General features: G+C 38.6%; 2 protein-coding genes across 5 annotated transcripts in view; one reads left to right on the top strand and one right to left on the bottom strand.

Moving 5' to 3' along the window:
* LOC122992015 (radixin) overlaps positions 1 to 14696 on the top strand; it is a 46090-nt gene extending 31394 nt beyond the window's left edge. For all 4 annotated transcript variants that reach the window (XM_044365539.1, XM_044365537.1, XM_044365538.1 and 1 more), the window contains 12 exons: positions 981 to 1076; positions 1173 to 1295; positions 1745 to 1896; positions 2203 to 2286; positions 2475 to 2621; positions 3914 to 4010; positions 4099 to 4262; positions 5534 to 5664; positions 9099 to 9259; positions 9849 to 9941; positions 12025 to 12234; positions 13532 to 14696. In XM_044365539.1, coding sequence (XP_044221474.1) covers positions 981 to 1076; positions 1173 to 1295; positions 1745 to 1896; positions 2203 to 2286; positions 2475 to 2621; positions 3914 to 4010; positions 4099 to 4262; positions 5534 to 5664; positions 9099 to 9259; positions 9849 to 9941; positions 12025 to 12234; positions 13532 to 13696 — 1623 coding nt within the window. In that variant the 3' untranslated portion in view covers positions 13697 to 14696. The remainder of the gene's footprint in view (positions 1 to 980; positions 1077 to 1172; positions 1296 to 1744; positions 1897 to 2202; positions 2287 to 2474; positions 2622 to 3913; positions 4011 to 4098; positions 4263 to 5533; positions 5665 to 9098; positions 9260 to 9848; positions 9942 to 12024; positions 12235 to 13531) is intronic.
* A 2561-nt stretch (positions 14697 to 17257) lies between these two features.
* Positions 17258 to 25462, bottom strand: part of LOC122992865 (probable ribonuclease ZC3H12C) — a 37111-nt gene continuing 28906 nt past the window's right edge. The window contains exons 3-6 of the mRNA XM_044366859.1: positions 24515 to 24654; positions 24124 to 24358; positions 22954 to 23060; positions 17258 to 22483 (exon numbers count right to left, since the gene is read on the bottom strand). Of these exons, the coding sequence (XP_044222794.1) occupies positions 20943 to 22483; positions 22954 to 23060; positions 24124 to 24358; positions 24515 to 24654 (2023 nt within the window). The 3' untranslated portion in view covers positions 17258 to 20942. The remainder of the gene's footprint in view (positions 22484 to 22953; positions 23061 to 24123; positions 24359 to 24514; positions 24655 to 25462) is intronic.

Genomic DNA, 25462 nt, shown 5'->3' with positions numbered 1-25462 from the left:
TTAAAGACGGTACGGAAGGTTCAGAGGTGAAGAGTGAAGAATCAAAGCAGGCAGAGAGTCACCTTGGGGAGCGGATCAGCCACAACGTACAATGATATTTTAGACAATAGTGTGCCTCCAACTTTTTGGCAGCAGTTTGGGGAAGGCCCTTTCCTGTTTCAATATGACAATGCCTCTGTACACAAAGCCGGTGGCTGACCTCAGTGATGCTCTTGTGGATGAATGGGAGTAAATCCTTGCAGCCAGCTTTCAAAATCTGTCGGGAAGTCTTCCCAGAAGAGTGTAGCAGCAGATTAATGCTCATGGTTTTGGAATCAGATGTTCAGGGTGTAATGCTCAGGTGTCCACTTACTTTCTTCTGGTTTCAACATCCTTTTAGCATGATTACTTGTGTATTTTTGCTTGTACTTAATATTCAGCTTTTGTCTGTGTGTAAAACCAATGTATCATAACAATCTGACCCTAAAGTTGTGACACAAACAGTATTTCACAGCAAAATTAGTGGTGATCACTTGATATAGTTACTGTCAATAAATGACTCCATGGTTGAGATGATGCACAGCCTCTATCTCAAGCTGTAAATGTGTCAGATATCCACTTGATATGACTAACTCAGACTGACTGCTGAAGCCTCATATAAGCTTCACATCAACTTTTAAATGCATTTTTGCACTAAATGACTGTGTGGACACACAGCGAGGAAAACCTCTTTCTGTGTTTATATGGACAGCTGACTTAAGGACACCTGTTTTAAGACACTCTTGAAAATTTGTGAACCGGTCCTTTAATAGGATTTTTCTTTGCATAAAATACAGTTCATGTTCCACAGAAGCTTAAAATCATTACATGTTTTATGACATCATTTACACCTCCTCAAATCTCAACTACAAGTGGTTCAAATAGAATAAAAATGTACCTCTTTGAAGTGATTATAAAATCCTGTAAGGTGGCGGAAACAAAAAGCATTTGTCTGGTTTCAGGTGGTGAAGACAGTGGGTCTGAGGGAGGTCTGGTTCTTCGGCCTGCAGTACACAGACAGTAAAGGCTACATCACGTGGCTGAAGCTCAACAAGAAGGCAAGAGACTCTGAACACTTTCTGCCCCATCCAACACATCTAGTTTACTCGAATTATATCTTAATAAAGTCATGTGTGGGTGTTGGTTCTCTCCAGGTGACACAGCAGGATGTAAAGAAGGAGAACCCTCTGCAGTTCAAGTTCAGAGCAAAGTTCTTTCCAGAGGACGTTTCTGAGGAACTCATCCAGGAGATCACCCAGAAACTCTTCTTCCTGCAGGTACTGGACAGCTCATAGATCACTGTGCCTGCCAACACGTTTTAGTGGTAAAGTCAGCCAAAATGATAGTGACATAAGGTGGACATGTTCAGAAAATTGAGCTGTCATTTAAAGCTATAGTGTTAGTGTGTGTCTGACATTTTTGGTCTTAAGAGAATTTGCCAACTGGCAAAATTGGCATTATTGATCATTATTGATCATTATTGATCATTATTGATCATTATTGATCAGATAGTTACTGGTTTAAAAACACAAACTTGCAATATTTAGTTTAGCATTTAATGTTTGAAAACTTTTTTTAAACTGTACATCCTTGGTATTGGTACTGAAACTCAGGTATTGTATTGACAATACAATACCAACTCAGATGATACCCAGCTGAGTGTGTGTGTGTGTGTGTGTGTGTGTGTGTGTGTGTGTGTGTGTGTGTGTGTGTGTCCTACCTGCAGGTGAAGGAAGCTATTCTGAATGATGAGAACTACTGTCCTCCAGAGACTGCTGTGCTGTTGGCCTCCTACGCTGTCCAGGCAAAGTATGGCGACTACAACAAAGACCTTCACAAGCCTGGCTACCTGGCCTCCGACCGGCTGCTGCCACAGAGGTACACACACACACACACTATACTATACTAGGGATGGAGATGGATTCTAAGTTAGTTAGTTAGTTCAGACTTTATGCGAAACACATTTTAGGATCAGTTAAAATATGACACTGATTGAATGTATAAACAACAGCATGAGACCAGTATCAATTTCATGAAAATGGTTAATAGACTGAACTTACATCATGCTTTTCTACCTTAGCTGACCCTGCGATCAGTGGACGACCTGCTCAACCTCCTCAGCCACAGCTACCCTCTGACATTACAAATATTGTTTGTGTGTGTGTGTGTGTGTGTGTCCTTTAGAGTTCTGGAGCAACACAAGCTGACAAAGGAACAGTGGGAGGACAGAATACAGACCTGGCACGAGGAACACAGAAGCATGCTCAGGTGAGTGAGTGTGTGAGTGTGTTTGTGTGTGTGTGAGAGAGAGAGAGCGCAAGAGATGGAGAGAGGGGAGATAAACTGCTGCATAATAGGAGTTTGAGGATTAAGATTTTGAAGACAGTGACTCCTAAATGCACGTGTCAATCTGTCTGTTTACCATTGTGTGTGTGTTTGTGTGTGTGTGTGTGCAGGGAGGACGCAATGATGGAGTATCTAAAGATCGCTCAGGACCTGGAGATGTACGGCGTCAACTACTTTGAAATTAAAAACAAGAAAGGCACAGAACTGTGGCTGGGGGTCGACGCCCTCGGGCTCAACATCTACGAACACGAAGACAAGTAACCAACACACACACACAGATATACATGGCTACATACTTGTAGAGTTTTGTAGGTTACTTACGTTAATTTATTATAATTTCATACCTCAATACTATGCATCATACTTTATAAATTGATGATATATTTTGCATGTAGAGGAAGTATAAAGTACAAGTACATGTTACTTGTGCTGAAGTACAGTAATTGAGTAAATGTACTTTCTGTTAACATTCTGCTACTGCTTTAGTCTTTTCATGTCCTTGTAAAATACTGAATAGTTTTATCAACTCAGGCCTTTAATTATTTATTATTAACATGTAATCACTCTTTGGGGGAACTGCTCTAATCTCAGTGACTTATGCAACATGTAAGAAGGAGTCAGAGGAGACATTGGTTCATTTTAAGAAAACAAGTCTGGGAAGCAGCGGTTTAGTTGATGTGATTATCAACCCATCAAAACTGAAAACAGAAAACAAAGAAGAAGAAAATGAAACCACAAGAGAAGATGCTCTTAGTGACAATAACGCCTACTCGCATAGTTGAAGTCACAGCTGATCCATCACTGCAAATAAGTCACAGCTTGATTACAACAGACAACCATATTTGGAAGAATAAATCTTATGTATAAAATTTTATGAAATAGTAATATGTCTTATTGAGTCCACATTATGCACTTAAGCTCTTTAACAAAAAGAAAATCTGAATAAATAAGATCTCTGCTGTGTTTGAAAATATATCTCTACAAAATGCATTTGTAACATTAAATACGAAGTGTAATACAGAATATACCACAGAGGAAGAAACCAGGAAGTATATACTATATGAGCAGATAAATGTGTGTGTTAAACATTAAATATGTCACACCCATCAGACTGGTGGTTTTGTCAAAACAGCACTTGTTCAGGGACATTTGAACATCCTCGCAGATCTGTTCAGAAGATCTTTATATTGCAATGCAGTAATGTGTTTTTAAGGTGTAATATCCAATAAAATACAAAATAAAGTACTATTTTGTAACGTGGCTACTGCTGTAGCAGCTGAGTATATGTGACAGCTCCCTGGATAGCCTTGGATTGCATTAATTTGACAACAGTGCCACCTTGTGGTGTTGAACAGCACAGCTGATCAACAAATTGATGAATGAAAAGTAAAGCATGAAAACACTCCTCAAACCCAACCTTTGAAAATCATTGTTGTGTATTTGGAACTACCGAAGCATGCGCATGTGAAAGTTTTCAGACAAAGAGTTCAGCGGTGAATCATTCATCTATCTATTAATCCCTCATATAATCTGGTCCCTGCTTCCTCAGGTTGTCACCAAAAATCGGCTTCCCCTGGAGTGAGATCAGAAACATTTCCTTCAACGACAAGAAGTTTGTCATCAAGCCCATCGACAAGAAAGCTCCAGTAAGTGTTGGAATTAAGGGTGCTTGTGGATTTTTCAAATATATTTTTGGGCACTTACACTGTCATGTCCTCTGTGTCTCCCACATAGGACTTTGTGTTTTACGCCCCGCGGTTGCGGATCAATAAGCGCATCCTGGCGTTATGTATGGGGAACCATGAGCTGTACATGAGAAGGAGGAAGCCCGACACCATCGAGGTGCAGCAGATGAAGGCTCAGGCCAGAGAGGAGAAGCACCACAAACAGATGGAGAGGTACAGTACCTGCTTTTTCCTAGTATTCCATAGTGTATTCCTAATAGATTTCACAACACATCACACACTGTACACACTGGCACACATGTGCAAATGCGTGGATATGAAAACAAACACGCACACATATTCAAGTAGTCTTTATCATAATGTGTAAGTTGTAACATTGTCATACTGCATAAACCTGTCTTGGCATTTATGTCATTAATTAAATCAGTTCATGTCCCTGCTTAGTTGAAATGAATGACTGCAGGTTGGGTTAGAGGTCAGCTCCCTCCATGTTTATTCATCCTAAACATGCACGATGCTTTGACTGAGCAAATATGAGCTGATGTTTCAAGTTGAAATTCATCAATAAAGCTTAGTGAGCAACAGGGGGCAGTGTTGCATGGAAACACAGCTCATGTTCTTTATACAGTCTGCAGAGCTGCTGCCCTTACATTAGGAAGTACATTGCTGATTGGCATGAAACACAACCTCAGATGGTAATGATAAGTGAAATGTTTTAAATTAAATTAAATTAAATTAAATTAATCACCAACTGTTTTGATAATCGATTGTTTTGAGTAATTTTTATGAAGAAAATGTCCAAATTCTTTGATTCCAGCTTAACACATGTAAGTATTTTCTGGCTTCTTTAGTCCTCTATGATAATAAACTAAATATCTTTGGGTTGTGGACTGTTGTGGACAAAACATGACATTAGAGGACGTCATTTTGGACTTTGGGAAACAGTTAAAAACATTTTTCACCATTTTCTGACATTTTATGGACCAAACAACTAATCAATTGATTAAGAAAATAATCTACAGATTAATCAATAATAGTAATACTCGTTAGTTGTAGCCCTATTCCTAAACATTATATTATACTGCCCAATGACACATATGCACATGCCAAAGTAATCAGTTGACCAATAACAAAACAGCTCTGAACACAGTAAGCAGCAGACAAAGTTTCCATCTCTATGGATCAGTGTGTGAGACGAGGATCTGATGTTTGTTTTTCAAAGTCATCTGTGTACTGTATTCATTTCTGCTTTTTTATGTTTGTATAGCTGTGTTGGTATGTACACGCTTAATAGGGGAAGATGTGTATAAAACAAAACAGCTGACACAGCATCAGGAAAAAGTCTTGACTCAATACAGACATTCCATGAAATTTCACGTTGACTATTTTCACAGCGTATAACTTCAAATGAAGTGAGAAGTCACTGTGTGTGTGTTTGTGTTTGTGTGTGTGTGTGTGTGTGACGGTCATTGTCATCTTGACAGAGCACAGCTGGAGAATGAGAAGAAGAAACGGGAGCACGCAGAGAAGGAGAAGGAGCGGATAGAGCGAGAGAAGGACGAACTGATCGAGAGGCTGAGGCAGATTGAAGAGCAGACACAGAGAGCTCAGAAAGGTACACCACCAACGCTACACGTGTACGCTCTGACTCTCGAAACAAACTCACCGTTCAAAGTCAGATGATGAAGTCTGAAGTTGAGAAAATCGTTCTTAGACTTTAACCTTCCCCATAAAAACGATAATTAAAAGTCGCACGCTCATAATTCTGATACTTTGATTTCAACTTAAAAAGGATGAAGTTCTCAGTCCTTAAATCTTCCCAACCAGAAAAATGAAGTTTTGTGTGTATGTGTGTGTGTGTGTGTGTGTGTGTGAGCTTACTTCTTGTTAGAGCCAAATTTGAGCTTTAGACCATGAGAGTCATGACTTTTTTATGAAGTCCTCACTTTTTCAAAAAGCCATTGGAAGGTTAAAGAATAACTCTGTTTTTAACTTTTGTCTTAACCTCGGAGCTCAGTTATGATCATCAAAATGATTTTACTGAACCAAAATAACTGTTGACATCTTGGACCACCATGACGTCGCTACAACAAAGTCTGACAGCCAGGTAACACAAGTGGTCAGATGCTCATTTGACTTTTTATGCCTCTGCGCTGGTGACAGCTGTGGAGTCATTATGTTTTCTGATTGTCCGTCCGTCCCATTCTCATGAACGTGACATCTCAGGAACGCCTTGAGGGAATTTCTTCAAATTTGGCACAAACGTCCACTTGGACTCAAGAATGAACTGATTAGAATTTAGCGGTCAAAGGTCAAGATCACTGTGACCTCACAAAACACGGTTCAGGCCATAACTCAAGAATTCATACGTCAAGAATTATGACAAGGTGTCACACAAATGTCTAATAGAATAATGATGAAATGATGACATTTTATATTCAAAAGGGTTGGGTGGGACACAGACCAGAAACTATTTATTCATTGAATTTACTGAAAATGTGCTATATTGTGATATGTATTGTTATTGGCATATGAAAGGAGCTATATCGGGATATGAGATTTCGGTCACATTGCACAGCCCTAGTCTTCCACTTCCTCTCCCTGGATGACAACCAGTACAGGGGGCCATCCTGTTCTTTTTGTAGTCCACCATAAGCTCATTGGTTTTGCTGATAATGAGCTTCAGTGATTATAGTTGCACCATGTGACAAAGTTCTCTATCAGTCGTCTGTAGAAATAGTCTCTAAGTGAAGACAACATGTTTCTCACTGGACATTATTCACTGGAATCATACATGTCAATCTAGTGATAACTTCCATTTCACCAAAAAATACACTTAATACCTTTTATTGCAGTCCTTCATAGTCTTCACTACAAATATTATATGAGTCAGAACATGGATGTAAACTCCAACTTGACTGGTTGGCAGAGACATACAACCACGAGGCGTATTTCTAGTTTCTCTCCTTCATCGATCAAAATAAAACTGAATCAAAACCACATGAATACAATCGATATTTGTCTTTGTTAAAGTTGGAAATAGAACCTCCGTACTTTTTGGTACAAACCAAAATGTGTCCCTACAATCACATATCAAAAATGACCTTGTATTGAAAGTTGGTATCAGATTCATGGGCTTGTTTACTGATTTTTGATCAGTTAGTTTTTAGTTTAGACAATAATTTTGCCTTTTTTTCTATTTTATTGTATTTTATTTTCTTGTATGGCTGCCTGTGTTTAGACAACATTTAACATTTGACAAAGTGAGGTATCAAAAAAAGTTTTGGTATCATTAATCAAATGTCAAGTATCATATTGCATATTGGCACTATTATCCAAACGTTTCAAATGTGTTCATATGTACAGTACATGTTTACGAGTCTCTTTCTTCTTTATCTTCTTTATCTTATCTTTTTTTTTCAAAAAATAATTGGGAATGCCATGTAGCCCAGCCAAAAGTCTAAAGTTTGCAACATAAAGTAACCACAAGTGACATTTAAACCCTGATTTGCATGTTACAGCAGTTGCAAAGGTGATGTGTTAATCTTGTCTAAACACTTCTGTGTTTGATTTTCACTGAGTGCAGCTGGTCACGGACACCGCAAGACTCATGTCTGTTAAATGTCAGCCATGAAAAACACACAGTCCCAAATATGCCTGCTTGTTTGTGTGAAGCCAAACATCTTATCTCCTGTTGTGAATTTGCATAAAATGAAGGCTCCAACACAGACAGGGAGAAGCAGCCTCAGGCAGCAGAACGCTTTTTACTGTGATTACATAGAAAAGAAAAATATGAAAATTTTTCAAGCCTCAACTTCACCAGAGGGTGTTTCAAATAAGACTGAATATTCACATCAGAGCAGACAAAACTGTCAAGTCAAGTTCTAAATCTGTTAGAACTGCCTGAACGCACAATAAAGTTGGTTTTAACCTGCACACAATTAACAATGAATTTGATTCAAATATCAAAATGATCACACCTGAGTGTCACTCCATGGGACTTAATTTCACATGTGAAGTTTAGTTTATTGGTATTCAGTCTGTGAAAACAGTTGTACAATGTCTTCTGTGGCTCTGAAGGGAGTTTGAAAAAATAATCCTGATTATGTCATCCAGGTTATCTAAATTTGGGATTGAGACTCAGAAAGTCTAGCAGAAAGTCTGCATTATGAACTGGAGATGTGGGGTTTGAAAGAAGTGAGCATGATCCAAACAAGAGACAAAGTCAGGATATCTCAGAATCTGCTGCTTTAATTTTTTCATTTTTCTTTTACTTCTTGATAGAAGAGTCAAGGGCTGTGTTCAGAATCGCATACTAATGTACTATTCATACTATGATGTCAAATTTTCGTATTTAGTGTGTTCCAACTGCATAGAACACATTTTATTAGAGTTTTAATATTTTTTTAGGCAAGAAAGTAACCACTGATCCCCAATATGTGATCAGTCTATCCAAATAATACCTTTCAATCTTTCATTTAGTCTTTCATTTAGTCGGCAGTGTGCAGTACATACTGATTGAGTATGTAGCCCCGCTCCTCCAGATCTATGGTTCCTCTCACTGTAACTTGAACAAGAACTAAATTTGATTTAGTGAATTAAATCTTCAAGTCAACAGAAACGCCCATCGCTGCATGAAAGAGCAAGAAAGTTTCTGGTTTGAAATGAAACTCACCAGAAAACATTTGAGTGTTACGTCTAAGTTGTTCTGCAGCTACTTGGTTTGGAAGTCAGTTTACCCATAATTACACTTGTCTTCTATCAGGAGTTTGTTCATATGCTAGTTAAAAGTCCACATCCATTCTGAAGTACAAGAAAAACACAGTTACATCTGAATGTAAATGAACGGACAAGCGGTTGATAAATGAATCCCTTTGAGATCATTCATGTGTGAAACTCTGATATAACTTCATTAGGATAATTAAGAGAATTAAGTGCAGCATTTACATGATGTTTTTCCTATTGCATTCTGTAAGGGTCTCACAGGTTAATGAGCTTACGGTTCTGAAATCCGTATATTTACGTGTGTGTGTGTGTGTTTGCGTGCAGAGCTGGAGGAGCAGACTCGCAAGGCGCTGGAGTTGGAGCAGGAGAGGAGGCGGGCGAAGGAGGAGGCGGAGCGGCTGGAGAAGGAGAGGCAGGCAGCAGAGGAGGCCAAGGCAGCACTGGCTCAACAGGCTGCCGACCAGATGAAGACCCAGGAACAACTGGTACCTGTGCTCACACGCAAATCACACAAAAAGCAGCTGCTCCCAGATATTTAATCAAACTGTCATTCATTACGCTTCTCCACACATCATTTATTCAGGTTTTTTCTTTATATATTTTCACCCGTCTGTAAATAATAACTTCCTCACAAACGCACACATACACATCGAACCAGTGGAGCAGGATTTATCACATGTATACAGACAACTTGCATTAATGCAACTAATGCTTTTATTCAGAAAGGCAATGCATCAGTTTGTAGGAAGGCTATTTGTGTTAAAGCAATCATTGTGCTAAGCTTTTAATCACCAACAAGTGACCATATTTAATCCCAAAATTAAGACATCAATCAGTTCTTTCAATTATTTCATGTATCTATTTATTCTTCTCTTTATTCTGTATTATTTCTCTTTTTTAACCTCAGTTATTCTTGTTTTTACACCTTTAAAATATACTTAAAATCAATTAAGTGGTCTGTTTTTGTCATATTATTGTAAATTGAATAGCTTTGGATTTTTGGATGTTTGTTAGACATCACATTGAATTCAAATTTGGTAACTTTTGACCAGCATGTCTTGTTACTGTTGACAGGCTGCTGAGTTAGCAGAGTTCACTGCCAAAATCGCTCTGCTTGAAGAGGCCAAGAGGAAAAAAGAAGAGGATGCAACAGAGTGGCAACACAAGGTAACATCACGCCTGTGTATGTGTGTGTGTATGTGTGATGTGTTTATTTGTTGTTGTATGTTTGGGCTCATTATCTCTGCTTTTATTTTTGAGAAAAAATCTGGAAATAAAATTTTCACGTGGAAGAAAAAAAAAAAAATTAATATGGTATGTTTAATAGACTAGTGTATGTAGAGTCAGTGTGTTGGATGTGTGTGTGATGATGTCTGTGGTTTGTAGTGTGGATATCAAAGAGAGATCTGTGTGTGTTCCCAAGTGTGAGAACTCGCATACAAAACCATCATTGTTTGATTTGCTCTTGCAGCACATGCTGATCTGGAAATGTTTCATTGGACAAACAGTCGGGGCATTTGGCTCTACATCAAGGCAGTTAATAAATTGTACTCACATGACATCATACCAGTAGCTGCAGCCATGTCGTTACATACATTAACAGCAGCCCGGAGACAGCGAAACATTTGCCAGCGCACAGCTGCTACTAAGTTAAGTTAAATGTTGATGCTGGCGCTTTGTTTAACAGTTCATTTAAAATGATGTGACAGAGGACCAAACAGCTTTTTCCAGAGTAGAGGTGCCTTGCAAAAAGCTTCCATATTCAGAATAAACTGGTGGAAAGAAAAAAGCAGCAAACATACTCCAGTTTTTTTACCAAAAACACAGCTTAACACATTTCAGAATGGTAGTTAAAAGCTTGAGTAGTGTAGACAAGCTGCAGTGCTTCTAACAATCAAAGATTAGCAACGTCACAAGTACCACTTACTATGCAAAGAAGCCTAACCCACACCAGTTTTCATATATACTCCAAAGATTATAGGGACCATATTCTATAAATTATCACATATCTTCCAAGAGGTGTACTTAGCCAATGAATATATAATTCTTATGTTGACATGATTATAATTTTTCACAAACCACCTGACCCTGTCACTGTGTAAGCAAGGCATAAAAATACATGCATGTATAAATCTCAGCATTAGGTTTATCAGGCCTGTATTCATACATACAGTCCTAGTATTAGATGGGAACCGCTCAAATCTACTGTCCCTAATATGAACTACATTAACTTCCATTCTTAGGCCTCTGTGTATAGTAAGTGGTGCTTCACTCCTGGTGCATATCAGCTAGTCATTCATGGGTTTAAGTCAAGAGAATTTTATTTATGTAGCCTGAAATCACAAATTTGTCTCTGTTTGAAATCTGTTTGCAGACACTCGATTCAGTAAAGAAAAACTCCACAAACATTTTTAATAGGAAACAAGAAAATGACAGACAGACAGGAATTTGGAGATGTATGCACAGAGTGGAACTGCAATACAGAGAAGCAGAATTACAATATTACTACTTAATATACAATATTAAGTAAATTAAGTACATAATGTATAATATTAAGTAAATATTAAATGTAATAGGTTGAAGAGTTTCAGGCAAAACAAGTTAAGCTTGGGGACATGCTGCTTTTTTATGAGACTTTTTTGTATTTAAAAGCTTTAAATGTAATTGTCATACACTTAGAAGTGCCACACAAAGTGCTGGTTGGTGAATTTAAAGGGAGTCCTCACAAATAAAAAGTAACATAAGATACACAAGAATCACAACCCGAGTGGAAACTTGTCTCCAAAAATAATTGGAAAGGATATTTTCAAGACAAATAAAAAACAAATCTTCCCATTGGTGTCACAGTCAGTAGTTTCATTTGCACATACTGTATCTTGTAGGACTTTTCAGCAAGTTTCATTCTATAGTTTGGAATATTATAGATGGATTCAACGTGTTGCAGGGAATAAATACAAAGAACATAGTATCTGTACACAGGAGGCAGGTTTAGAAGATAAATTGCATACATTTCCAGTATAAAGACACACAGATTTTTGTTCCCTGAAAAAGAATCAAAGCATGAAGAAGTGAAGAATCAAAATCTGAAAAAAATACAAAGTCATATGCATACAAAATCAGTTGGTAGCAGTGGTGTGAGTGCGTATGTCTTTATGTAAGTGTGTGCACATCTGTCCATATCTTATTGAATAACATGTGTAAACGTGTTGGTCTGTGTCTCTCTATAATTATTATTGTTTGTTCTTTCCAGGCTCTGGCAGCACAGGAGGACCTGGAGAAAACCAGGGAGGAGCTGAAGATGGCCATGACGTCTCCTCCGGCACCAGAACACGATGAGCATGACGAGACCAATGCCGAGGCGAGCGCCGAGCTGCTCAGCGACGGCGTCACCAGCCACCGCAGTGAAGAGGAACGCATCACCGAGGCACAGAAGAACGAACGTGTCAAGAAACAGCTACAGGTAGAGAAGCAGTGCAAGAGTGGAAGGATAATAAAAGAAACTTTATTATTTTATTTAAGGACATGTGGTTTGCAGTCAGGCATTAGTCACAGATGGCCCTATGAGAAAAACAAACTCCTACAAGAAATCATTTTCAAGGTGGAATCCTGCCTTTCTAAAGTATAATTAGGTGGAGATCATGAATCATACCGTAGATTCACAAATAATTTTCAATATTTAGCAAAAACTGAGACAACATATCATTTTCAGTTAGTAAGGGGAGGACTGCTGCACCACACAGTGTCTGGCTGCAGTGAAGCAACTTGTAACATTATTATTTATCTTGTTGAGTATTAACTCAATATATAGTGTATATATATAATATATATATATAGTATAGTACATGCTCAACATAGGAGAAAAACATTTAGCTCCTGATCTTATTGTAACTAACTGTAATAAAACTGCTTGTGATATTGCTCCACAAGACTTTCTTTGCAATGTCTTTATGCATATTTGGAGAGTTGGAGGATGTCCTTGGTTCCTCAGTTCCCACTAGATCATTTTATATTTACAGTACACATGTACACACATGTCCTGAAATTTGCTGTAAAGCACCTGGAAACTTGAAATCAAGCTGAATCTGATTTATCTGACGTAATTTATCTTTAGTTTCCTACACTTAATCAACAGAAATTAAACATGCAATGACGGCTCTGATGTGAAAGTGCAGAGCTTTGTTTTCACTCTTCCTGACTATAGCTTAAAACATATGAAAATGCCATGCATTTCTCTCTGAGTGGATTTTTTCTAATTATTTTCAGCTCGGAGGACAAGTGACCTCCTCAAAACAACTTTCCATATCATGATCAGTTGACTCCATCCATCCATGAGATATCACTGGTCCAATTTTGACAAAAATGAAAGGCGTGATGATGTGCTTCAATTTTTGATATATTGGCTGAATCGAGTGAAAATCAAAATATAAAACTAACAAGAAATCCAAACACATACAGGAACTGTAAATTTTCTCAGGCAACACTGTTGCCACATAGTGAAAATGTTTCAGTATGACTACCCTGTGCTCTTACATTTAAAGCCTGGCCAAATAGAGATGTTATTAGAGGCTATTAGACGCAAATACAATGATTTGTCTAATGTAGCACAATCATTTACATTTTTATTTCAAATGTGATGTTTCAAAAAGCCCTCATCTTGGCCTGACAGGTCCCATCTGGTCCCCAGTGGTGCCTAAATCAAATCATACCGTGGTGCAATTCTTTATCATTTTCTTCATCTCTGTGTCTGTCTTCACCAGGCTCTTAGTTCGGAGTTGGCCGAGGCGAGAGATGACAGCAAGAAAACACAGAACGACATGCTGCACGCTGAAAATGTCAAGGCAGGCAGAGACAAGTACAAAACCCTGCGCCAGATCCGCCAGGGCAACACCAAGCAGCGTATTGATGAGTTCGAGTCCATGTGAGTGGGGATGAAGGGTGGACCACAACGATGAAGGGGGACAGTCAGTCTCGTTGCCATGTCAACGCCTCACTTTCCTCGTAAAGCCCAAAACCTGCTGCCACCCCAGGAACTCCTGCTTTTTTTTCTACCAAGGAGAAAGACTGGCCAATGGGCTTTGTAGCTTCAGCCTCGCCAAAGCTCTGCCTAGCAGCGGTTGGCCAATCACACTGCTACCTGCTTTTTAGAGCTCCGCCCCCACCCCAACAAAGCACACATGTTTTTATCCGTCGGAAAAATAGTACACAACATGTCCTGTCAAACATGGACCTCTCCCTTGTACAATACGGACAATGTTAAGGCTTGCATGAATGATAATTAAACAACAGCAGGAGCGATGAGAGACTGGACAGAATTGGTTGATATTGTGCTTTTACTCAACAGAATAAAATGGCCATTTGTAGCTTGTTGATGTCGCCGGCACGCTTGTCCGTAAAGCTTTAATATCTGTACCTTACTTTTACTTCTCTTGTCATCAGTTGAACAATTTAAATAATTTGTTTTTAAAAACGCCTTATTCGTCTCATTTCCTTCCCATCTAGTATTATTACCTTTTGTCATTTAGTGTTGGGAACGTTAGCCTGTTCAGTTCTGCAATTACTGTCATTGATCTGTTAATGTTGCATCAGCTAGCTTCCTAAATGGCTGTGTTTGCAAATGCTCACTCTGACAGATGTGGGCAAACAGTTATGCAAACTAAATTTGCTGATTTTACATTCTTACTGTGCTGGCATTCTCCATCCATTGAGACATTTGTTGAAATATATATTTTGCCTCACAATAAAGAATGAATTTATATTTCCAACTATGCAGCTACAGTATGATCTTAAGGTCCTGACTGAGGTCGTTGATGGTACAGCTGGATTTATTGATAGAGGATGTTGTGTTAGACATACCTGTTCAAACCTGACGCACAGAGTCAGTATAAAAAACTAAAAATGTATAAAACTCAATGAAACCCTGAATTTGCTGCTTGAGAATCCGGTTTGTCTTTTTACACTTCTCTGTTGTTGACTTGTCTGCAAATTGGTCAGGCACAGCAGTGTAACAGCATAATGAAGCAATTTTTCAATAACATGAGAAAATGTTAATGAATGATTAGATAACATCATTGACTTTCTCAGCTCACACAGACACTCGTCCCTGCTAGCAGATACAGCAGACAGATCTTTCAAATAACAGCAAGAGCAAACTCATTCACATATTCTTATTGACAGTCAATATTACTCTGCACTGGCACATTTATTTGTGTTACTAAAAATATTAAAATTATTTGTTCTGTCAAAAAAAATGTTTTGTTGAAAGGTATTTACCCACAGAACCATCATCTGATTTTGCAAATTTCTACAGAGAGAATTGGTGTTTAGTATTAAGAACTAACAGTATATGATTTATTAAATGCAATCAACACCAAAAACAGTTCTTCTAAACTTATATGCAAAGTAACATTGAAGAGCCAATAAGGAACCGGACCTGAAAGGAAGGAAAGACAGACCAGACAACATGAAAAGAGAAGGGCTTTTATTGCTCACTTTTACATCAAACATCAACAGTCAACATGTCTCATTTGGCCACAGTTCCCCAAATTCTGTTGGTATCAAAGGTTTGTTTTTTGTGCTTTTCTTGGGTTTCATTGCCTAAAGCTCAGTTGAGTTTCACAGCTCAATAGCACAAAGGTCTGAAGGGACCCACTCCACAATGACATGTAACCCATTCAAAAAACAGCCAAGACACTTTTAATGACAGGTAAAACTCTAACGGCGAAAAGCAGATATCACAACACTTAATTTGATCATCGCCTATCAAATAGACAACTCAGGATGGAGTTTTTTTTTTTTTTTTTCTTAAATTGACGGAAGATTTGCGCACATATATAGAACTCTTTCAAGTCCAGTATTAGCTTAAAGCAATACGTTCTGTTGGTATTGCAGTGAAAAGTAAAGTAGGTATTTTGAAACACAATTTGACTTAGCTTAATCAATATACCTTATCAATCAGCACAGCTGTATACTGACAGCTTTGGGTTTTTGGCACCTGGCCCTGGTTCGTCTTTTGGAATGAAACTCATCTGCCACAGGTCACATCGTGAAACAGCAATGGTCAAACACTTAACACATTATCTTCCCCTTATTTTGGTTTAATTTAACCACCATTGACCTGAGCAGGGGAGACACTGGAAAGCAATACAAATCCTTTTAGTTGGCTTTGGTCCCTGAAGAGGGTTTTTTTTTCAATGCCAATGCTTTCTGTAGCAGAAATGAAGCTATATTAAAGCACATTAGAATTAAACGTGGGAATAAACTGTGACACTGTTGATATTTTACATTTCTTCACTGCATCAAAATAGCTGGTTTTATGGACATTTTTCGTGAAATGAGCAACAAGTTACAAAATAAGCATTTCATCTGTCTAGACAGAACCCATACACATAAATTCTCAGAAGGTGTGTTCAGACTGAACATGAAGCAAATTTTAGGTTGCAAAATGAGAATTTCACCCCTATTCAGTCTCTATGGGACTCAAGCTCTTCAAGTCATTGTGGGATAGCTGGCAGAGTGGGACTGAACCTTACCAAAAGGTGTATAACATACTTAATGTAAATGAAGGTGAAATTCACCCAAAAGCTCTACAGTGATTTGGCAAAAAGACTGAGAGAGAAAAAGTGGTGTAGAGGTGTTTATGTTAGCTGTGACAAAGTGCGGTTTCCAGGATTCCTTTTTTATATAAACTCGCTTCCAAGATGACAAGTACATGAACAAACAAAAGTGAAGTGCTTCTTGGCTGAGATCATGTACGTTGCTGAGTCATAGGTTGCCTATAGGCCTTTTTCATGGAAAACCTTTCATCTTGTCACAGTAGGAAAAGCACAGGTGTAAAAAATAAAATAAATGAGGACTGAATTCCAGTTTGAAGCTACACTGAAACAGGAAACGTATGCTTGAATTTGTTCATTGTGAGGCTTCAATAGAACTGAATAGGAAACGGTAAATGTTAGTAGAATGGAAGTTAATTACCGTATACCTTACACGATGGGTTAACAATGTTTCAAGTCTGTCTTAAAACAACAGTCAGGAGCCCAAATGAGCATTGAAATAGGTTTTTCTCACTGTAATCATTCCTCCTGTTCATACTGACCATTAGAAGATCCCTTCATAATACACCTACAATGTAAGTGATGGAGCCTCCCTCTGTGCAAAAATGTATTTAAAAGTTTAAAATGAGTCGAATTAAGTAGATATCTTTCAGTGTTACAGTCTTTTTAGTGCCAAAGTCCCTCTTTTTGTTACTATACTTCCACCGCAGTTCAACAGGGAAACACTGTCAGAGGAAACACAAAGAGGGAATTAAAAACACTAAAAACACTGTAAATGCGGCAGATATCCACTTGATATGACTAACTCAGACTGCTGAAGCCTTTTTAGCTTCAGATCAACTTTTAAATGCATTTTTGTACAAAATGATTGTGTGGACACACTGTGGATTTTGGCCCCCATCAGTTACATTGAAAGCACATTTGAAGGGGATCTTTCAATAGCGAGTATGAACAGGAGGAATGATTACAGTGAGGAAAACCTCTTTCAGTGTTCATGTGGACACCTTGAAAATTGAACCTATCCTCTAACTTGGGGCAAAGACATCTTCACGCAAGTTTGACATGTTTTAACTTCGATGAAAAACTTGTGATTTTCTTAAGCTGCAACTTCACTAACGGAAACATACGGAGACAACATAACGGGAGATAAACTGAGAACTTGAATCATTCAATTCAATGAGAGGGCTGTATTTTTCACACTGAGCTCAGTCAGTCTAAATGCAACTTTTACACAGCACACACGTTGATGTGTACGTTGCTAGCTAACGAACAGCTACAGCTAATGTATGTGCAGCCAGTAGCCTAATTATCCTTTTATGGTGAAACATGGACGACAAAAACACTCAAACTCACATGACTAAAGCAAGGTGGAAAATGGCTTCATTTTCAGTCTGAAAGCACTTTGTCAAGTAACACTTGTGAAGAAATCCAAATACAACATACATTTGCACAGTTAGCAATGTGTACATCCCCTTATGCAGCAACGCTGACACTGACTACAATCTCTTCTTGCGGATGAATCACATACAATTAGAAAAATAGCTCTTAAACAAGTTAATGATAATAGAAAAATAGTTTTTGCCATCATTCACTGAATATGTTTTTTAATGTCCACAGGAATGTTCACAAAACACATTTAGAGGTGTGTTCAATTAAACTGTGGAGTGCCTCAAACCTCTAGAAAACACTAGCACACAGTGCCAGACCAGCAGGGTGAGAGCATCTCATTATGACTGACTCACTAAGCAGTCTAATTATTGTTATTAACACAATTTGCCAGAAGAGTGTCAGTTTTTTCAGCATCAGCAGTTTTGCTTTGAGACAGGCTCAGAGTAATAATGCCTCTTCTCATTACTGCTCTCATAGTCTATTTTGGCTCCAGAAGTATTCAGAAATACTGCTCTGAGAATGAAGCTGACAAGTCTCAAAATGTCTCAAGAGGAATGAGAACACATAACATGTAACCACACCTTTATATTTAATACCTTCAACCATGGTATTTTTCAGTGTCATCTGGGCTTTTTACCATAGCTGGGTCAACTCAACCTCATAATTTTGAGCTACAAAGTACCATGCTTTCAGTTCACTGACAATATAAACAATAACAATTGTTTCCAAAAAATGCATTAGAGACTTTCTCTTCCCTGCACTTGGAAAAAAAAGGAAATGAAAAGGCCCCTCATATAAATACAAGTTAAGTAACAAAGGTGACAAAGTTTGTCACAAATACTCAAAATATTCAACTCCAAATATTTTTGTTTCAATATTCTCATATAAAACAATGATATTGTTTAAAAAGGATACAATTTGTATCAACAAAGAGAGGTGTCATCTGGCTACTAGAAGTGATGCTAACCAGGCAAGAGTTTCAGCTTCACAAACAGTTCTCAGACATTAAAATAATTCCATTGGTGGAAGAATAAGAATATTATTACATATTTCATTCAGGAAATGCAGCTGGAAGTGCTTTACATTGAGAGATGATAACTTAAAAATACTTTTGAAGAGAAAACAGATAATAAAGACAAACACATATGAAATATATGAAATTACTTATAATTTCTTTTATAACTCAGTGGGTGGAGCTAATGAACCACAGTCTTTCTGGCTCAGTAACTGAATTGTATTTTGAAGACTGATGTAAAGACAAGAGGTGAGAGAGGAGGAAAGTGTTATTCTGAAGCCTCCTCTGCTACAAACACAAACTAACCATGTTCTGTATACTATTATGCTCCATAAAGGTAACCCTTTCCACCTGATTGCTGAGTAAATACAGTTTTGTCACTGATTTTTCTATATATATCACCAAGAATTTTGATAATCAGCACTGTATAAATTAAAATCAAAAACAACAACAAAAACATCAAATTAATTAATTAATTAATCACTTAGGTCATTTATCAACCATTTGTCAAAAATTCCAAGTGTTTTCTTCTTCTCAAATGTGAGAATTTGCTGCTTTTCTCTTTTTTATATCATTGTAAATCATGACTTTGGGCTCTGGGAAATTGTGATGAGAATTTTTTACTATGTTTTATGGATTAAATATTGAATTAATGAATCAGCTCTTAACACTTATTGCATTGATGGGCAGTAAGTATATAGAACATGGTTACTCTTTCATACCTGAAAAAACTTTAATCTAGATTTGCCAAAATTAAACTAGTCATATAAGCCTACTGCTGTTCAAGTGAGGTAAATTAGTTCAAGTCCAGGATAGTCAAAGAACATTATTTACATTTATTTTATATTTTTTATCAATTAATTTCTGTGCCACCACTGAGTTTTAAATTAGCCAATGAGATTATTAGTGCCTCTGAGAAAAGTTTGTAGTACTAAAAACTACTATCTGATGTTCCCACTGTTATCATGGCAACATACTCCGTTGGAAGATATTCATCTTGAAAAGGCTTTTCCCATCTCTTACCAGTTTGTTTTCCAACTTGTACTGCAAAGCTGTGGATCTCTGTGTATTTAAAAGAAGGGTACAAAAGTTTTACCCTGTCAGCTAAACCCTCTCTAGTGGTGACACCACTGACAAAGGAGACCCTGTGTCTCATGCACCAAGGACATTCACAAAGTTAATAAATTAACACTTAGTTTTAAATAAAATTAAAATAATACCAATAATTTTCATTCCACTTGCACATTTCTGATGACCATGATCTCAAGAGCAACCTGGATATGATTTAATATTTTGATATGGTTTAAAGAAAGAAAGGAAAAGAGAACAAAATCAATACTGAAAGCGGATAAACCATGAAGTCAGCTGACAGGGCTATCCTAGCAGAGGAAATGAACTGTAATGCAAAAGCGAAGCACAGCTTGGGGTTTTCAAGTGGAGTTTTTGCTATCTTCTTTCATGGGTGCTGTCTGAGTTTCACTTCCCTGCAGGGGAAATCCATAAAATCTCACCACATCATCTGATCTACCACCTGTTAGTACAGAAAGAAACTCTCATTTGCTAATTTGAGCACCAAATACAGTAGGAATATATCTGTAATGTGGCAGTGAAATTTTACGGTTACTATATTCTGTTACGTACCCCACATTGCCATGTCAGCGACTGGAAAGCTGAGCTATATTTCACTCAGATGGAAAGTATGAATTTGAGCTGTCCTCATACCCTGATATGATTGCCAAGAAATTAAAAAAAAAAGCTGAAGAGAAAACAAAAATAACAAAAAAAGTGCGAGAACAGAATAATTTTAAAACTATGTAAATAACTTAAAATGTAACAAATAAATTAATTTAAAATGCACTGTCACCCCTGAAACACATTAAAAGCCTCCTTAAACACCCAGGTGTCTTGCCTCACAACCCAAAATAGCTCAAACATGCACATTAAAACCCAAAACTTTCCTGATCTTAAGTGCTGAAATAGCATATTTATAGAAAAATATGGCAATTTTGGGATTTCCCTTTATAAAAAATACCAATAAAATTAATGAGACAACATCCCTGCAGTGAAAATAAGCAGTCTATAACAGTCTAAGGAGCTTTATACCTTGTGCTTTTGTCTGTGTATGTCCAACCTGACATTAGATGATTGTAAGGGACAACCCTGCACAAGTGAGACCAGTAAAGATAAAGCTGTAACTTCACCTTCTGGCTGTATTCAAGAACCATGCTGCGATTTCTCCATCAAAATGGCAGCTGCAAGCTTCTGAGCATCCATCACATGAGGGTTCCTGGTCATCACCATTCTCACCAAATCTGGAGGGAAGATGCCGCACAAGCTAACAAACACCCTCTCCCTCAGGTCCTGGTATCGACCCAAGGTAGGGGGCTCCTGGTGCTGGGGCGCTGAGGATGGGTGGCTTTTGTGGGTGGTGACGGGTGAATGGGATAACTGCGGAGGTGGTGGAAGACTTGAGGCAGCAAGGTGTTGGGGTGATGAATGAACTTGCCTGCCCCAAGGAGAGTGCCAGGGCTTCTCATGGACTTCAGGGAGGCTCTGGAGGGCAAACAGATCATAACAAGGTTTGGAGGACTGCTGGTAGTGCCGGTCCCAATTTACCTGATGCTGTGGTTGTTGGTTTAGCCCAGAGTAGTTCCTTCTGGAATGAAGTGGGGACCCTTCATACACTCGCGAGTCCTGCAGCCCACCTTCCTGCCAAAGGGAACCCATCAAATTGTGGCCCAGGAGGGAACTCTGAGAGTGGGAGTGAGCAGGGGATGTTTGGGGTGGATGTAGAGGAGGAGCCTGAAATTCCCCTGTGAAACTGCTCAGTGATGGATGCTGAGGATGGGGTGGGATGTAGGCTGATGGGGGCTTGAAGGGACGTGGAGACGCATGAGAAGCAAGAGAAGATGGAGGGTCATCCAAGCCAAAACCATGTTGTCTCCGATGTACTTCAGGATGGGGATATCCATGAGGAGCATGCTGGCCCAGCCCAGGGGGAACACGGCTCACAGGTTGGGTATACTGGCCAGAGCAGTGATGGTGGGGGTGACGATGATGGTGGTGGTGGTGATGGTGGCACTTAGGGCCGTCATCTAAGACGGGATCAGGGGAGAAAGAGTCAGAGCTGACACTGCCTTCACTGCTGCAGTCTGACGGCAGAGATCTAGCTCGCAGATCTGCTGGGAAGAAGCACTCAGGACTCTGTGGCACTACCAGACTGAGGCTGGAGTAGGCCTTTACCAATGAGCTGTAGCCCAGCTCTGGAGACTCACATCTGTGGTAAGTTTCAGTCTGGTTTGATCCTGAGGCTCCAGAAACCCTTGAGCTGCCTCCACCACTTCCTCCAGGGTGCTCCCATCGGTCCAGGACTCCTGATGAAGGAGGCCCTCCTGGAGCCGGATGCCCTAGGAAGCTGCTGCTACAGCTACTGCTGCTGCTGCTGTTGCTTCCCCTACGTGCTTCCACTTTGGACTGGACCTGAAGCCTGTCCTCCAGGAGGTCAGAGAAGGAGCTCCGAGGGCTGGGGTTTGGCTGTTTCTTTGGAGTGCCCCGACTGGGCTCGACCTCAGCTATTCCTTCTGGTTGGCCAGAACTTTGGCTCTTCACCATCAGGGCATCTTCCAGCAGGCCTCTGGAAGCTACTGATGAAATTTTGGCACTGGCGCGGAGCTCATCAGCCACAGCACGCTGGGGCTGGCTGCCCCTTTCAGGGTGGTAAAACTTGCACTTGTGGCCATATGTGCACTTTTTCCCTGATGAAAGAAAAAAGAAAGGCATTTCCTATTAATGTGCTGAAATGAATCTTGGATTGTAGACAGTATTTGTCCTTTTTTTAAATATTGTTTTAAATCCACTGCACTAGAACAAAGTCATCCTCTCTAGATTGTTGCATACTTGGCTCAATGTTTTTTATTTGAAAATGAAAAAAATCTGGTGAAAATCAGATGATAAGAAATACAATTTGCAGCACAAATATATATAATATAAATATATGTGATACAATATAAATATAAAAAGTAAAACTAGATTTAAGCAGCAGCACGCCTAACTAAATACATACTATATCATTTCCAGTATGTGACCTGCTGAAACATGTTGGTGTATTATGTAACAGAAACCTACCCGTGCAAATGTACCAGATTTGCTTTTTCAGAATATTACAGTTCAGACTTGAAGAGCTCCACTGACAAGAACAGAAGCCATATACGTGCATATTTCTTACCATAAGGACATGGCTGCTTCCTGTGTTCAGGAATAACAGGCCTCTTCCTCAAGAAGTTCTCCAGACTGGGTCCGTGGCGTCCAAGTGGGTCATCTGGTGGCATGAACCTAAATAAACAGTAAATAGATTAAAATGTTTATTAACCCCACATTAGGGTTCTTAAAATAACCATGGCACTAGTAATAACCACTTGAAATTCTCTTTTTAATTCTGCTTCATTGACGATTCAATAACTGACAGCATTTCAGCAACTTCTGACCCATTGAGGCTGGAGCAGGATGTTCTGCGGTAAGGAATCTAAAGATGCTTACCTTCTACTTTTGTATCACAACATATCCTTGTATCCCCCTGCATTTACTCTGAATTTATGTATGCTGTAAAAACAATAATTCTGCTTAACATCTAGAGTTTGTTGAAGATATAAGAACGATACCTTAACATTTACACTAGACGTTAGCTGACAGAGCAACACAGCAAGAGCAGAAGCTGCTTAAACTTACAGATGACCAGCATAACAAGTAACAAACCAATAGGCCTTCTACAGAGAACAAAGGTTAGGCAGGTATTTGCTGGCCAAAAACACTCCTGTGACCATAGATGCAAGTAAGACTAAGGCGCAAACAAAGGTAGAATCTTTTCAAGTGTGTTTTGATCAGAGGTGATCTGATCAGTGAAGCAAAACTGAAGAGAGATAATAAAGATCAAAAGAACAGCAATGAGGAAATGAAAATGTCTGATAAGTACACAGGAAGTCCTCAGTTAATTTCCCTGCAAAAATGCACTGTGCAAATATCAGAGGGACACTGGCTTGATTTCAACATCTTTTACAACTGCTCTTCAGTATTTGGAATACATGCTGCTCGATGTTACAGTTAAAATTTAAAAAGGCTTGGACAGAAGCTGGATCTGTTTTTATTTTACTGGCTAATGCAATGCAGCAAAGTGTCAGATGTTGGTCTGCTATAATGCATCTTTCTATTCATTACAAATGGACTCAACACATTTTCTTCATCAATGGTTTTTGTATTTCCTTCTAGTGAAATATGGCAGGGAAAATAAAACTAAAGGATATATCCATTTTCTATAATGGGATTTCTAAAGGAGATTGCAGTATTAATTTTCTATTTTCTTCTCTCCAGTAGCATTATTTTTTTGGTGTGAGTTTCTTACTTGTCGTTTACAAAGGAGTACATCAGCAGACGCTCGTCGATGAATTTCTTCCACTCTGGCTTCTCATTGGCCAGATCACGGTAGTTGTCGTTGGAGACGATGATGCCGTCTGACTCATATGCCAGTTTGACAATGAAGCGGTCGTCATAGCAAACCACACGGCGTCCTTGCACACGGCGAGATGGAGTGAAGACCAGGATCTTCTCTTTTTCCAGTCGTCGTAGGATCTCCTGGTCTGGAAAAATAAGAGGGAACACACTTAAACATAAATAAACTACAAGAGAAATCCCTCCCAAAGCAGAGGACATTATTTAGGCTCATCTTTTTGCTTGTTCACAATGTAATTTCATGGTGATTTTAAATAGTCACTGAAAGCTGCAGCTGCTGTTACCTGTGATGAGAGCATCAGGTCGTGACTGCTCCTTTCTCCAGGCAGGGACAAAAACTGTGATGTCACGGTGACCTCGCTCCAAGAACCAATCAACAGCCAGCTGGATGCCTTGACAGGAGAACACCTCTTTATTTCCATGACTGCAAGAGCAAAGAGAAAGGTTGGAGATGCAATTCTCATAGGTCTAATAGGACATTATTTATATAACATGTTGTTATATAATAATTCACACACTTCACACACAAATGATAGCCTATAAGGCTATCATTTCATAATTAGTGCATGTATTATTTTGTCGTATTTGTATTTCACGTTATTCTGTTCCAGTTGTGTTTATACTGTGTTTTTAGCTAGCTAAATATGACTTTTTTGCCTCTGCAATAAACTTTTCTTCACACTGATCAAAGCTTTCATCTTATTTCATTTTAAATTCTACTCTCTTGATCTGTTGATGTTGCATGTGATTGATGTGACTTGACCATCTTGTTAACATACTCATAACTGGAATGGAAAACCCAGACGAAAGACCAGTTATTCAAGATCAGTGTTACACTTAAATGCTTAAATTTCTGCATAGTACAGTCTCCTCGATTCAAACTCATAATGTTAAAAGCTCCTGAGAACTTGTTAATCATTTCCAAAAATGTTACTTTTCAAAGGCATTAAACTTTCTATTCTTTATATAAACTAAGACTATTGCGCAAAAAATTATTATGTCTCCAAGTGGTTTTAAGCCAAGTTGCAGACCATTCGTTATTAGACTTCAGACTTCCTTTTTTCAAACCACAGTCCAAATCAGCAAAAGTTGATCAACACAAAAATTTTTGGCAAATACTGACTTCCTAAAATGCTCATGAAAAACACACATGGTTTAGTTTCATTGCATTATATTAGTTTATACTGAAACTCTTTAATAATCACACATACAGAGTTACATTTGATGCCAGT

Source organism: Thunnus albacares, chromosome 11 (genome assembly GCF_914725855.1).
Source record: "Thunnus albacares chromosome 11, fThuAlb1.1, whole genome shotgun sequence".
Lineage (NCBI taxonomy): Eukaryota > Metazoa > Chordata > Actinopteri > Scombriformes > Scombridae > Thunnus > Thunnus albacares.
Note: the sequence above shows the minus strand (reverse complement) of the source record. Positions and strands in the feature narration are given on the sequence as shown.